This window comes from Asterias rubens, chromosome 4 (genome assembly GCF_902459465.1).
Source record: "Asterias rubens chromosome 4, eAstRub1.3, whole genome shotgun sequence".
Lineage (NCBI taxonomy): Eukaryota > Metazoa > Echinodermata > Asteroidea > Forcipulatida > Asteriidae > Asterias > Asterias rubens.
Genome location: NC_047065.1, coordinates 15,116,191 through 15,130,950, shown reverse-complemented (window position 1 = coordinate 15,130,950; position 14,760 = coordinate 15,116,191). Strand labels below are relative to the sequence as shown.

General features: G+C 39.9%; 1 protein-coding gene across 2 annotated transcripts; it reads right to left on the bottom strand.

The window, feature by feature from the left end:
• Positions 1-1,059: 1,059 nt before the first annotated feature.
• On the bottom strand, positions 1,060-14,292 carry LOC117289675 (tubulin beta chain-like). Of its 2 annotated transcripts, none has more exons than XM_033770905.1 (3): positions 4,208-4,353; positions 2,720-3,055; positions 1,060-2,544 (listed from the first exon to the last, which is right to left on the bottom strand). In XM_033770905.1, the coding sequence occupies exons 1-3, from the start codon at positions 4,262-4,264 to the stop codon at positions 1,597-1,599; spliced, it is 1,341 nt and encodes a 446-aa protein (XP_033626796.1). In that variant the 5' UTR covers positions 4,265-4,353; the 3' UTR covers positions 1,060-1,596. The 2 variants fall into 2 exon arrangements, with proteins under 2 accessions (XP_033626796.1, XP_033626795.1); XM_033770904.1 differs by lacking the exons at positions 1,060-2,544; positions 2,720-3,055; positions 4,208-4,353 and adding exons at positions 7,560-11,161; positions 11,662-11,997; positions 14,114-14,292.
• Between the last annotated feature and the right edge of the window lie 468 nt (positions 14,293-14,760).

Genomic DNA, 14,760 nt, shown 5'->3' with positions numbered 1-14,760 from the left:
AAATAATTCCCGGACCCTCACCTGCCCTGCCTTATGGGATGTGCGTCTGGAAAAAAACATTTTTTCACGTTTTTTTCTTTTCTTTGTTCTGCTGTGCAGTGTGCCATATTTATACAGCCTACATTTTCTGCTGGATCTATCCTGCAATGTACTCGTCAGGAATGCCTGTACATTCGTTAGCCAGCAGGGTACTGCCGCAGCCTGGGTGCTAAGGCCGTGTCCGAAGTGCCGACTTCGGCTACAGCTACGGCTAGGGCGCGCGCGTCTGCTATTCCTCAACACTGACAGACGCGCTGATTTAGCCGTAGCTGTAGCCAAAGTCGCCAATTCGGACACGGCCTTATAATACAAATTTATCTTCAAGTACGCGGTAATACTCCAATCAGATTCGCAGAATGGAGTGGTGATAAAAACCTATATTGGACGGCTAATATCACTACCATGCGTCTTGTGTGTTCTATGTCACGCGTCAAGTTTGCTTGAAGATAAAATACGTTATCACACGCGCGCTCGTAGAAAAAAGAAAAATATAGCGCGTCTGCGTCCCATATATCCAACTCGGCATGTACATGTACCATGACATGCTGGCCGATATATTGCACAGGGTACCCCCCCCCCCCCCCCCCCAAAAAAGGGGGAAATATTCCCATAGTTCAATAGTACATGTACAATTGAAGGAAATACATGTACATGTAGTTCGTTCCCACACTAACTCTTATCATCTTGAACAGAAGTCTCCCCCCCCCCCCACAAAAATAATAATCACAATCCCCACAATTGATATTACCAGAATAGACATTGAGGGGGGGGGGTGCACAGAGCCAAAGACAATTGGCAGGTCTGCTCCATTGTCGCAAGCTTGATTATCCCAATGTTTATAATGTATATACATGTACAAGTATGTTTAAACTAAACGAGTATTACAAAAAGCATCAACAAGACTTTCTGAAGTTATCCGTCAGTTTCATGCATTATTTTCCAAATAGAAATGCTGAAACCTTGTATAAATTTACATACATAAGGAAACAAAATGACAAAATAAAATTCAAAATATGCGTATTTCAATTTGTTGGATTGTTATTTATTTTTCCAATTTGTAATACAAAATAGACATCTTTAATAGACTTGTCTTTCGTTAAGATTAATTACAATGAAGTTTTATGTTCACTTTCCGGATCATCATGCAAATCGTTTATTTCATAACTAAAGAAGCTTCAACATGAGAAAATGTTTTCAAAAGTGTACCAGTAAACTGGTAAAAAAGTCACCAACTGCTGTTGGAACAAATATTTAAACTTGAATAATTTTGATGTTGTAACAAACGGCTTATTGCAGGGTTAAAATAACAAATTGGCCGGTTTCCTTTTCGGAACCATGCCAAATAACTTTGTTAAAACTTCAACGTTTAACTTCCAAAGTATTAAGAAATACATGATGATGAAAATGAGTGCTGCATTTATTTAGTTGTGGAATGCAATTGCTGCACATAGATCTGTTGAAAATTCCTCTGAAAGATTTGCTAGTTTGGCAAAACCCGGTTGTAAAATATTTCTATGAGACATTAATTTGATGAATGTTCAGTGACTGAGTGTTTGTTTAAGCCTCCTCTTGCTCATCCTCCTCCTCATCGAACTCTCCCTCCTCCTCAGCGGTGGCATCCTGGTACTGCTGGTACTCAGACACCAAGTCGTTCATGTTGCTCTCAGCCTCAGTGAACTCCATCTCGTCCATACCCTCACCAGTGTACCAATGCAAGAAAGCCTTACGCCTGAACATAGCAGTGAATTGCTCAGAGATGCGCTTGAACAGCTCCTGGATGGCAGTGCTGTTACCGATGAAGGTACCAGACATCTTAAGACCACGTGGTGGGATGTCACAGACGGCGGTCTTCACGTTGTTTGGGATCCATTCAACAAAGTAGCTGCTGTTCTTGTTCTGGACATTCAGCATCTGCTCATCAACCTCCTTCATGGACATGCGGCCACGGAAGATGGCAGCTACTGTGAGGTAGCGACCATGACGAGGATCGCATGCAGCCATCATGTTCTTGGCATCAAACATCTGCTGGGTCAGCTCTGGGACGGTCAAGGCACGGTACTGCTGGCTGCCTCTGCTGGTCAAGGGAGCAAAGCCAGGCATAAAGAAGTGGAGACGGGGGAAGGGGACCATGTTGACAGCCAACTTGCGGAGATCAGCATTGAGCTGGCCAGGGAACCTGAGGCAAGTGGTTACACCACTCATGGTAGCAGACACGAGATGGTTGAGATCACCGTATGTTGGGGTGGTCAGCTTCAGGGTACGGAAGCAAATGTCATAAAGGGCCTCGTTGTCGATGCAGTATGTCTCATCTGTGTTTTCTACGAGCTGATGGACAGAGAGTGTGGCATTGTACGGCTCTACAACAGTGTCAGATACTTTGGGTGATGGTACAACACTGAATGTGTTCATGATGCGGTCTGGGTACTCTTCACGGATCTTGCTGATGAGGAGTGTTCCCATGCCGGAGCCGGTGCCGCCACCAAGGGAATGTGTAAGTTGGAAACCCTGAAAATATAAAAAAAATGCATTCATTAATACTAGTACTCTTATTTGATGCAAAATTTAAGTCTTGAGGCTTAAGTGAACACTTTAAATTGCACTCTTTTTTGTATAAATAATTGATAGATGTACATGGTACGCAATTATTGTACCAAGGAAAATAATAAAAAATATTATTTACCTGCAGACAATCACAGCCCTCAGCCTCCTTGCGTACTACATCAAGAACGGAGTCGACAAGCTCAGCTCCCTCTGTGTAGTGACCCTTTGCCCAGTTGTTTCCAGCTCCGCTCTGTCCGAAAACGAAGTTGTCTGGTCTGAAGATCTGTCCGAATGGTCCAGATCGGACAGAGTCCATGGTGCCTGGCTCCAAGTCAACGAGTACTGCTCTTGGTACATATTTGCCACCTGTGGCCTCATTGTAGTACACGTTGATTCTCTCCAACTGCAAGTCAGAGTCTCCATGGTATGTGCCGGTGGGGTCAATGCCGTGTTCATCAGAGATTACCTCCCAGAACTGGTGGTGAAAAAAACGAGTACAATGTAAGACAACTTGATTTTATTTGGAGAAAAGTAAAAACATTAAAAATATATATACACAATATGCTGTATATGAATATAACTTTCAAAACTAAAATGATTAAATTTGCTCAAATGCAAAATCACTAAAAACACTAATCGGTAAAAATATCCAACTGTCAGTCATAATCTATTTAACCTCGAGTCCACAGTTAATGTAAATGCCACAACAATAGGGTCATCCTACATTATACATAACTGTACTGAACAGCTGCAAGCTAAGTAGAGGTTTGCCTTGAAAAGAACCATTGTCTACTCATGACAGTTATTCAAATTACCCGCACTGACTGCTTGACATAGCCATAAAGAGCTTATCAAATTACCAGAGTGACCTTTGGTTGGTTGGGCAGCTTGTGTAGTCGTTGTGTATTGTCCATGCACTAGGTTACGGTATTTAAGGTACATACACCACTACCTCCATATGCATACACTACACACACAGGGGAGTGGTGTCAGTCCAGCAAAATGGCTTTTCAACTTAATTTCTATTCTAGGATTTTTCTTATTCTACTACTATCTAGCTAGCTCATTCAACTTGCTTTTAAATTTAAGTTGACATGGTTGAACATAATTGAACCAACAATCAAGTAAGCTGCTAAAGGCTTCACAGAACAGATTCGAGAACAACCAAACAAATTCTTAAACTCATAAAGCATTCCTGAATAAATAGCAACTTTTCAATTTTGAATCGGCAACAAATGACAATACAAATTTGAAGGCCATTAATTAACAGTACAGAGTGGATCGAAACCGTATCTGTATCTGTATCCGTTAGCTACTGTGCAAACTCCAATATTAAGACTGGATATCTCGCACACCGTGGTGTACATCATAAATAAAAACAAGCAATGACGCGAAAATGACTAAGATTATTATGAGAACAATTTACACTACAATATAAATGCAATACATATGGTATTTTGGAGTTAAAATCAATCTAGCAATCCACTTTTGACATGACACGTATGTTGCTTTCCGCGCCTTTTTTCGAAGCGCCTGATGATCACAATCTCTTTCTTTTTAAAATTTTAGCTTTCTGCAGTAGCCAGAAAATTATGCTCGCTGATTTACTCAAATAATAAAAGCTTACCTTGGCACCGATCTGGTTGCCGCACTGACCAGCTTGGAGATGGACGATTTCACGCATATTGTTTTAGGAAGATTTTCGGTTAAATTAAAATAAATAAAGTTGATCAACCACGGTTTCGTCGTCTTGTGGAGTCAGGATTCGATTGCCGAAATCCGGCCGTTGGAGCTTCTTTTAAAGAATTTTTAGGTCAGTCGTCCGCGTGGAATAAAGTAGGACGGAATGGAATTTTACGTTTATGTCATTCTAAAACTTGTTTTCAGATAGTATAAAACCTGAAAATTATTTAAAAATTATTAATAACAAACTATTTGCATTCAACTTTGAATTTTTTTAACGAAAAACACTGAAATCTCATAAAAAATTGCTTAAAAAACAAGAATATTCTTCCGCATTGTCATAACGACTGAATCAGTGGTTCCCGAACTGTCATATCAATGCGTGGAGTTTAGTCGCGTACCAATGATGCCGCGCCACTGGCAACGTGGCGGTAAACAGGTACCAGGCCGGCTAGTTACCGTATTGCATACATTTAAAAACACCTTATCATCACCAGAGAGACGGTTGTTCGGGATTAATTTTGTACAAACAAAATGAGCAGGTTATTGACACGTCTTGAGCTTAGCAACATGACGTATGCAACCTGAAATAGCTTACATTATAAGTGTATACTTATATCTTTCCTTCACAACGATAAACTTATAAATTATTGAGAATGATCATAATGAATTATTTTTCAAGATTCGAGCCTGATATAAATGATTTTGTTGCTGATTGTTAGCAGGCAATTTTCTCCAGTGTCGCTGCTAAAAAAATTTAAAAAGAAACTTTTAAAAAGAAACCTTGAGATATGAAATGATTTTTAAAAACCTTATAAAAAATATATGTCATTCCTTGAATTAATATGTTTGTCTCTGCTATTCATTTGATTAATATTAACAGGTAATAGGTTATAGTTCCTTGGAAAAATAGCGTAGTTTTTTACACCACGGTTCGCCTGTGTGCGTCGGACCAAGAGGAAGGAGAGGGTGGTCGGACTATTTTTGCGTGCCCTGCTATCATTGCGATTCGTATAGTATATAAAATTTCATTTGGTTTTCTTTTTGGTTATATTCGGCTTGTCTGCGATGTGGTAGTTGTTGTTGTTGACCTCGTCAGCAATTGTTTTATTGTTGGTGTGAGGAGGGTGCTATGCTAGGCATGTGTGGGCCCGATATCTCGAGCTTTTTGCTTCACAAGTTGCACAGTGAACATTTCATCTTTACATTCTGCGAAATTCAACTCGCTTAATGCAAGTGCAAACCAGTGTAAAAATCATTGGCACTTTTTATTGGATTATATGGGGGGGGGGGGGGTTAGCCTTTAAAATTTTTGTTTTGCATCATATAGGGCCTTAGGTTGGTAAGAAGTTTGCAACCTAGGCCTAGTTATATTATTTTTTTGCTCATCAATTTTGAGAAGCAGAATTAGTACTGTGTCGGTTGCTGCAGATCAGAAGTGACAATGGTTTTAAATAGAGTTTAAATATTACAAACCTATATAAATTTCTCAATAAATAACAACGTAATGTGACCATGTTTACAAAACAATATAATAGGCCTATGCTTCAATATTTTTATTTTTTGGGGGTGGAATATATTTTCAACACGCAACCTATTATCTTTACAGAAAATTCCTCGAAGCTATTAAATGACTAAGCAGCATTGTTGATGTGGTTTTTTAAATGCCATACACCTGTGCATTGACAACATTCCAGGCAAGTGGAACCTCTTTGGCAGCAATCAATATTATTGATCTCTCGACGACCCAGCTGATCACGTGGCTTGTTGCTAGGCTAGCCATAAACAAAATGGGGGCTGCCATTACGCGAGCAAGAGCTCATGGACGCCGCGTACTAGACCTAATTACACCTATACATGTAAATAGTAACCGGAGAGAACCATAACAAAAAATACTGTTCATGTACATGTAGTAACAAAGCGAACCGTGATCTGATGAACTTAACTGCATGAAGATATGCAGAATTTTAACTTTAAATTTAAGTTGTTGCCATCGTAGGTTTTCCTGTGAGGCTCAGAAGACCAATTTGTGACAATACTGAAGTGCTCGAGTCGTCCGTTTCCACGTCAGTCCATATGACTGGTATTACTAGTGGGATTTGTTTAAAGCTGAGACTGTGTATGAAAATGCTTTTAGGAGGGGGTCAGAGAAGGAGTGGGCCCTATAGGCCTAATCCAAGCTGGAATGTGTACAAAAAATAAAATCAGGCGCGCGGATGTTATGTTTGAGTGTGCTGTGTAATAATTATTTTTGCCATTTTAATCTGTTGTAAACTATATAATTGTTTTATTCTATGTGCCAATGGAAACTAAATTTCCTCTATATGAAGCGGACAATAAAATGTATAATTTTTATTCTAGGTCTAATTCTACTAAAGCTGCATGGGTGAACTTCTTCCGCTGCTGAAATCATAAACGTTGTGATTTGTCATACCCGCAAACTCAGTCAACTCATCTCCATAAAATAAAAAAGTGTGCATGATAGTAACACTGACTGCTTTTCGGAACACATGGAAATATTTCTCAAGTTCCATATTATTCACATCATAGATGGCAGTATAGAAATTGAAGGCCTATCCATATTGGTCGATTTCTCCCGATCTGGATACGGTGTGGATGGGGGTGGGGGAGGGGGGTGGGTGTGTATAACTGTTGACTGGTTACACTAATAACAAGCATCAAAGCTTGTTGCCATTGCATGCCACCTGTAACACGATGGTCGATGTTTACATGCACCGGTGTTGCTATGCAGCTAATTAGAGGCAGAGTATGCTGCTAGGTTCTCTGGTACCCGTGTCGTTCAAGCGTTTGTACACTTGGACTACTCAGAGGACCAGTGTCAACTACACACTGTGGGTTTTCTCGTGGATGATTTTCCCATTCGGCAAACCCCCTCAACGGTACATAAACATCAAGTTGGCATCATGAGAGGATTGGCTGTTGGCATCAGCCAATCCTCTCATTACAAACGTTGTGTTCTTCAGCTAACTGACATGGATTTTAGGCCTACTCTCTAAATGTAAAGAGTGAAAATTTCACGTCCGAGTGGTGGCATTTTCGCTCTTTTAAATGTTAAAGTCAATCTGTATCACTCTTTCTGTGAAATTGGCACAAACTCTAAATCAAGTTGAAAATACCCGTCTATTCGCTCTTAAAAGAGTTGTCCGCAATGGCTCTTTGAAAGAGCGGTGTAGCGGACAAAGTGTGTAGTTTCACTATTTTACATTTAGAGAGTACGCCCACCAATAATGTATATTTAAAAAGAAATTAACACTCTTTGACTTGTCAGCAGAATATTCAGGAGAGATTAATTTATTGTTAAGGCTAGGGTTCATTAGTTATGTTTTCACACAATTTTACAAGGAAGAAATTGACCAAGTAAGTGAAATGCCGAACTTTTATTGACCAAGAAAATAATGAGCGCAGTTTAAGAAGAAGTTTGAATTTATGCTTTCGTTAAAATGTCATTCGTTTGCACAACAAAAACGTTGTTATTCCCTCGATGCTTTCCATTGTTTTCTGGCTCGTATATACAGAACAAAAAATACAGAAAATTCATGTAGAGTCATAGAAGAGGAAAGGGGCACTTGTCCTCGGATTTGGTGCTTTGAGCAATAACGGCGATGAAATGTGGCAGTGGAAAGGCTGCTTGAAAAGTATAATGATTCACACAAAATAACGTTGAATGTGTATGTTTTGAATTATATGAATATGGTTGGAAAGGTGTTTGAAAAGTAGAATTATATAATGTTTCACACAAAATACTCGAATGTGTTTTGTTTTCCATTTACTTCGTGACCTAACAAGTTCCGTAATTTTGCGGGAGTCAAACAACTTTTTGGCAGACCGTGTATAGTTCACTTAGTGCAAGGAAAACCAAAACAATTCGAGGAATATTTTTTATGAATCATGTTAGGCTTTATTCAACTTTTAAAAAATCTTCTCAATAATCTTCATTTTATGACAATAGCGCAAAGCACCCATCCCAAAGGCAACGTTGCGAGTTTATACACAAAGAAGAGCTTTTCTTCGATAGTTAATTAAGCACAACACAAGTTTAACATGGAACACACTTTAAAATAAGATTAGATTGCTATTCACAATGCCATCCGGTTTTCTTTATCAACACTTATAAATTTCGCCACAATAATTTAGAAGATCAGAATATTAATTTCTCTCTTAATTATTCTCCGTTTGAGAAGGGATCAGTGTATAGGCCTACGTTTGGTAATCGGAACACACTGTTCGTTACAATCATTATTTCTGTATATAAAAAATAATACCATAACACTAACCTGTGAAAAATACATTTTAGAAATGTGGTATCGTTTTTAAGATCATTGCCGAAATTCTGAAGTGGCTATGTTGGAATACACACTCTGGGAAACGTTATTGTCAGTAACGCTATTCAGATTCTAAAGTAATATATTTTTCTATAACTGCTACCTCGAAGTGAACAGTGTTTATCAGAACACTATCCAAGTTTTTATTGCCATTCTTTTGCAGAGTCATTACCAAACGTTTAAATACAGGCCCTTTAAATGGGAAGGTACAATTGAGTTTTATGGTGGTTTTGTGTTGACAATACTAGCTTTTTGCACCTCCCTCGTTAATATTAGTATTTTGAGAAAAACGACTGCACAAACATTGTATATTACATTGAGTACTGACGGACATCAATCGACCGAGCACAAATAAATAATATACATTTGTAAAAAATAAAAATAAAAATATGGGTGGGGTAGGTGTCGAATTGTCTTTCTGGCATGCAATTACATGGATGCCACGGTGGTCAGTGCCTCCGTTTGGTCTGGCCTTGGTGCCCCTTCGAACGATTCCCATTCGGACTTGAATATTTTCAGTGTGTGGGGTGGTGGTCGAACTGTATTCCAGGCATGCAATTACATGGATGCCACAGTGGTCAGTGCCTCCGTTTGGTCTGGCCTTGGTGCCAATTCGAACGATTCCCATTCGGACTTGAATATTTTCGAAACCGAAAATGGCCTTGGTCCCTCAAAGATGAAATTCTAAAGGCCTACTGTCAATTTCACCTAACTTTTTCTAGCTTGGATTTATCTTAGGACTAGGACTTAAGACGAGTTAAGTTTCGTATTCATAGACGTTTATCCAAGTAAGGACGACTTACTCGTCCTAACTCGAGAAAGGATTTCGTGAAATCGGCTGTTGGCCTCTCCCGCCGAAATTCTCCACACACCTTGTCGTTAAACACATATCTGAATCAGATTTTTATTCAGTGCGATCTTGAAACACTCCTCTCAGGCGAGTTCGATATTTGGCGAGGATCTATACGGATGATGACATTTTCGTAGTGATTCGATTTCTCAACCTTTGGTCCAAAGTCTTTGTGTGGTATAGGAACTAACTCTTAAAGGCAATGAACAGCAATAGCAACATGTTAGGACACTTTGTGAAACAGTCTTCGATCTTAATATGCAAATAATATAATAACCCATCTGAATTTGCAAACTAAAAACCAGTCTTGTGCCATGAAAGAGTTCACTCAATACTTTATTTAGTCCATTCGGGCCTAACAATCCAACTTGAGTGCAGACTTTAAAACCCTACGATGCGAGGGGAGCAGCCACGCCCCATAAGAGGAATATCATACAAGACGAGCAATTATTAACGCAAATGTTTGAAGGTGAACATCTGGCAAAATTTGCTTAACATGTTCGTTATAGTCACAAGGGGCAATTTACAGGCAACCAGTTCCAGGAAATCTCCAAGAAGAGAATCCATTCTCATTTTTGAAGGTTCACTAAAAATTCTTTGGAAACGCAAGATTTTGTAAAGAAGTGAAACATGTGCTACCAAAGTGGTCCTGTATATATGCATGCACTGCAGTTGGTTGCCTCCAAGTTGCCTGTAAAAGTTGCCTCGTGTGACCAAAGCCATAATATTTCCATCATTTGAGAATTAAGACTTTCTAAGCATCAGCGTCTCCTTCTTCCTCCTCCTCGTCGAACTCTCCCTCCTCCTCAGCGGTGGCATCCTGGTACTGCTGGTACTCAGACACCAAGTCGTTCATGTTGCTCTCAGCCTCAGTGAACTCCATCTCGTCCATACCCTCACCAGTGTACCAATGCAGAAAAGCCTTACGCCTGAACATAGCGGTGAACTGCTCAGAGATGCGCTTGAACAGCTCCTGGATGGCAGTGCTGTTGCCGATAAAGGTGACGGACATCTTAAGACCACGTGGTGGGATGTCACAGACAGCAGTCTTCACATTGTTTGGGATCCATTCAACGAAGTAGCTGCTGTTCTTGTTCTGGACATTCAGCATCTGCTCATCAACCTCCTTCATGGACATGCGACCACGGAAAATGGCAGCTACTGTGAGGTAGCGACCATGACGAGGATCGCAGGCGGCCATCATATTCTTGGAATCGAACATCTGTTGGGTCAGCTCTGGAACGGTCAAGGCACGGTATTGTTGGCTGCCTCTGCTGGTCAAAGGAGCAAAGCCAGGCATGAAGAAATGAAGACGAGGAAAGGGGACCATGTTGACAGCCAACTTGCGGAGATCGGCATTGAGTTGGCCAGGGAACCTGAGACAAGTGGTAACACCACTCATGGTAGCAGACACAAGATGGTTGAGATCACCGTATGTTGGGGTGGTCAGCTTCAGGGTACGGAAGCAAATGTCATACAGTGCCTCATTGTCGATGCAGTATGTCTCATCTGTGTTTTCTACAAGCTGATGGACAGAGAGAGTGGCATTGTACGGCTCTACAACAGTATCAGATACTTTGGGTGATGGCACAACACTGAAGGTGTTCATGATGCGGTCTGGGTACTCTTCACGGATCTTGCTGATGAGGAGTGTTCCCATGCCGGAGCCGGTGCCGCCACCAAGGGAATGTGTTAGTTGGAAACCCTGTTGAGCAATAACAAAGGAGAGAGGGAAAACATTACGATACAACTTAAACTTAAAGAGGTGGTATTCAAAGTGCAACATCGTGCCCTTGTGAGAAGGTACGAAGTGAGAAGGTACGTGAGTGAGAAGGTACGAAGGGTCCAAGGTACGAGGGTCCAAGGTACGAGGTGTCCTAGTTACGAAGTGTCCAGGGTACGAAGGGTCCAGGCTACCAAGTGTCCAGGGTACGAAGTGTCCAATGTACGAAGTGTCCAAGGTACGAAGGGTCAAAGGTACGAGGTGTCCTTGTTACGAAGTGTTCAGGGTACGAAGTATTGTGAGAAGGTACGAAGTGTCCAAAGTCACTTCGTACCCTGCAAAAGTTACAAATTCTCAAGGGTGACACCTGGTACTCTAGGAATATTGTTCAAAACAAGAAAAAGCCCACGAAGGGCGAAACAAAAGACTTGTATACGGTGAAGTGGAATAGACAAGTCTGAAAGAATATTGTTGTGTTTTACCTGTAGGCAATCGCAGCTCTCTGCCTCCTTGCGTACTACATCAAGGACAGCGTCAACAAGCTCAGCGCCCTCTGTGTAGTGACCCTTTGCCCAGTTGTTTCCAGCTCCACTCTGTCCGAAAACGAAGTTGTCTGGTCTGAAGATCTGTCCAAATGGTCCAGATCGGACAGAGTCCATGGTGCCTGGCTCCAAGTCAACGAGTACTGCTCTTGGTACATATTTGCCACCTGTGGCCTCATTGTAGTACACGTTGATTCTCTCCAACTGCAAGTCGGAGTCTCCATGGTATGTGCCGGTGGGGTCAATGCCATGTTCATCAGAGATCACTTCCCAAAACTGTTAAAAAAGCAAAATAAAGATGGTCCAGTTAAAATCACAATATTTTGTATGGGTTTTGGGCATTCAAAATTTTCAAATTTCGGGCATAGCAAATAAAAGTCTTTTGGTTAGGAGTTTAACAAAATTCACCGGTATCAGAAATTGGTGTGCCGCCACAATTATTCGTCGTACATTTTCTTTTAATTTACTTAAATAAAACATCAATTATTCACTTGGATATAAACTTCCATCGCTAATTTATATATCTTTGCTACAAAACAATTTGCAACTTTTTCTGTATATTTTTGTTCTATGTAATACTATAGCTCAGGTACTTGTTGAATTCCAATTAATTTCTTTTTCAATATAGTAGAGAAATGTTTTCAAAATGACTGAACACCTCATCCTCACCATTATCCCCTCTCATCAGTTTAAAACAAAATAAGCACTCTCCATATTTTGCACTAAAGCGATGACACAAATCTGTCATACTGGTAACTCATTGCCGAAATCCGACACTTTTAATAAACCCGATCATACGTCCATTCGCCTTGCACTTTACCGCACTATAAATCTCAGGTTTCTAAACGCCGATACGAGGTTCACATTGGAGCGATATTTTCATTATGTGTGAGTAGAAGCCCTTTGTGCGTGCGCGTCACAATCCGTCATGATCAACAACGGGCCGGGTCTGCCAGTGAAAGGTCCGGCAGACATTAAATCCATGTTTGCATAATGCTAGACGGTGCTGTAAATGGTTATGTTAATGAGCTCTTACTCCAACTGTTGACATTATTAACATCCTGTTAAGTATTAAATTGGAGAGTCAAGAAGTGAGAACAAAGAAATATATCGTTGCTTGAAAAATATTGTAGATTTCAAGAGTTATTTGAGTGTTTGTTTTCGTCACAACAACGGCACAAAAGAAGGTCACATAATGTCTTTGGAGTTGAGAAATTGCTCTCAATGTTGACATACAAATATTATTTGGAGAGTCAATAGATGAGAACAGTTGTTCAAAATCGCTTTCTTAAATAAGGTATATGGGCCGGGTCTGCCAGTGAAAGGTCCGACAGACACTATCCATGTTGGCATAATGCTAGACGGTGCAGTAAATGGTTATTATGTTAATAAGCTCTCACTCTAACTGTTGAATTGGAGAGTCAAGAAGTGAGAACATAGAAATATATCGTTGGGTCGTCTCTTAATAAGAGATTCGTTGCTTGAAAAATATTGTAGATTTGAAGAGATTTGAGGGGTTTTCTCGTCACAACAACGGCACAAAAATAATTTCTTTGACATTATTAACATTCTGTCAAGTATTAACTGGAGAGTCAATAGATGAAAACAAAGGGAAATATCTGCCTCTGAAAGATCGTTGGTCGTCTCTTAATAAGAGATTTGTTGTATATTTCAAGAGACTTTAATTGGTTTTCGTCACAGAAACGGCACATAGGAAAAGTCACATAATTTATTTGGAATTGAGAAATATCTCTCACTGTTGAATTTTTTTACATTCTGTCAAATATAAATTGAAGAGTCAAGAGGTGGAAACAAAGGGAAATATCTACCGTTGGAAGATTTTCCAGTGATTCTTCAATGAATCCATTAAGAATGATCAACAAATATTTTTGAAAATAAACCAAAAACAGTGCTAGCAATTTTTTTTACAAATTTTCATAAAAATCATAAATAAACTATAAACTTGTTTTATGAACGCATATTCACCAAACAAAGACAAATGTACAAGTAACAGTGAGTCACATTGAATCGACTATGATAACAAAATCTATTACCAATGTGGAATTATAATCATTTTCTTTTTGTAAATCCCTTGTTTTTTCATTCCTGAAACTACTTCAGTAAAGTCATCCAAGCCAGAGTTTGTATGCTTGAAGAGAAATGCAAGAAATAACTCGGAAATAAATTCCCCTATAGCATGAATTAAAGGGCAATTTTGTGTCAAACCAAATTAAATTCGTAATCATCAGGCACGTTGGGTGCGGTATCCAGCCGAATAAATAATGCCGAATTGTTCCTCCGTCTAAGCTGTACATAACAAAATGTATCACCTTCACAAATATTTATTACCTAAAAACTACTTTTAATTGCAATAATGAGAGAAACTACGTACCTTGGCACCGATTTGGTTGCCGCACTGCCCAGCTTGAATGTGTACAATTTCACGCATGTTGACTGGAAAAAAATATGGAGTTTTAAAAAGTACTCAGGGTTAGACAAATTTGTCGTGATGTTCTCTCCTCCTTCGCGGCTGGTGAGCTTTGACAGAATGCACCCCCTTATTCGTTGACAGCTCTCGGCATGACTTGGCTGTCACTCGGCTCGAAGACTTGGCGGTGTATACCTACGCGCATATGCTTATTATAACAACGAGAACTATTTTGTCTTGGCGGGAAAGTAGTAATTAACGGCATGCAGATTTCTTTGCTTGTCTTATTTATTGATCGTGAATATCCTACAACGTGTTCTGTGATTTAAGGAAGACCTCCAGTTGCTTGATCATGCTTGACTGAAGTCGCCACAGGAGGAAACAATTTTTTGGATTGGGTTCAATATCTCACATTGGACTCAGTTGATTAATAATATGTGAATTTTTTATGTTAAACAAAATCCCAACGCGTTAAAATGTCCACTGCGCCGGCACTGCACATTGTTGCCCGTCCCACACGAGTCATCATCAAAATGAACGTCTCAAAACATCAGTGATGTAAACACATAAACGTTCCCGAAATTCACATCAGGGGCCTGTATGTCTCATAG

What these genes read in the sequence shown, in the direction of transcription:
- LOC117289675 (XM_033770904.1), bottom strand. Translation starts at nt 14,170, where the DNA reads ATGCGTGAAATTGTACACATTCAAGCTGGGCAGTGCGGCAACCAAATC. An exon ending in GCAACCAAATCGGTGCCAAG is followed by an intron (nt 11,998 to 14,113) that starts GTACGTAGTTTC and finishes CTTTTTTAACAG; the next exon opens with TTTTGGGAAGTGATCTCTGA. An exon ending in AGAGCTGCGATTGCCTACAG is followed by an intron (nt 11,162 to 11,661) that starts GTAAAACACAAC and finishes ATTGCTCAACAG; the next exon opens with GGTTTCCAACTAACACATTC.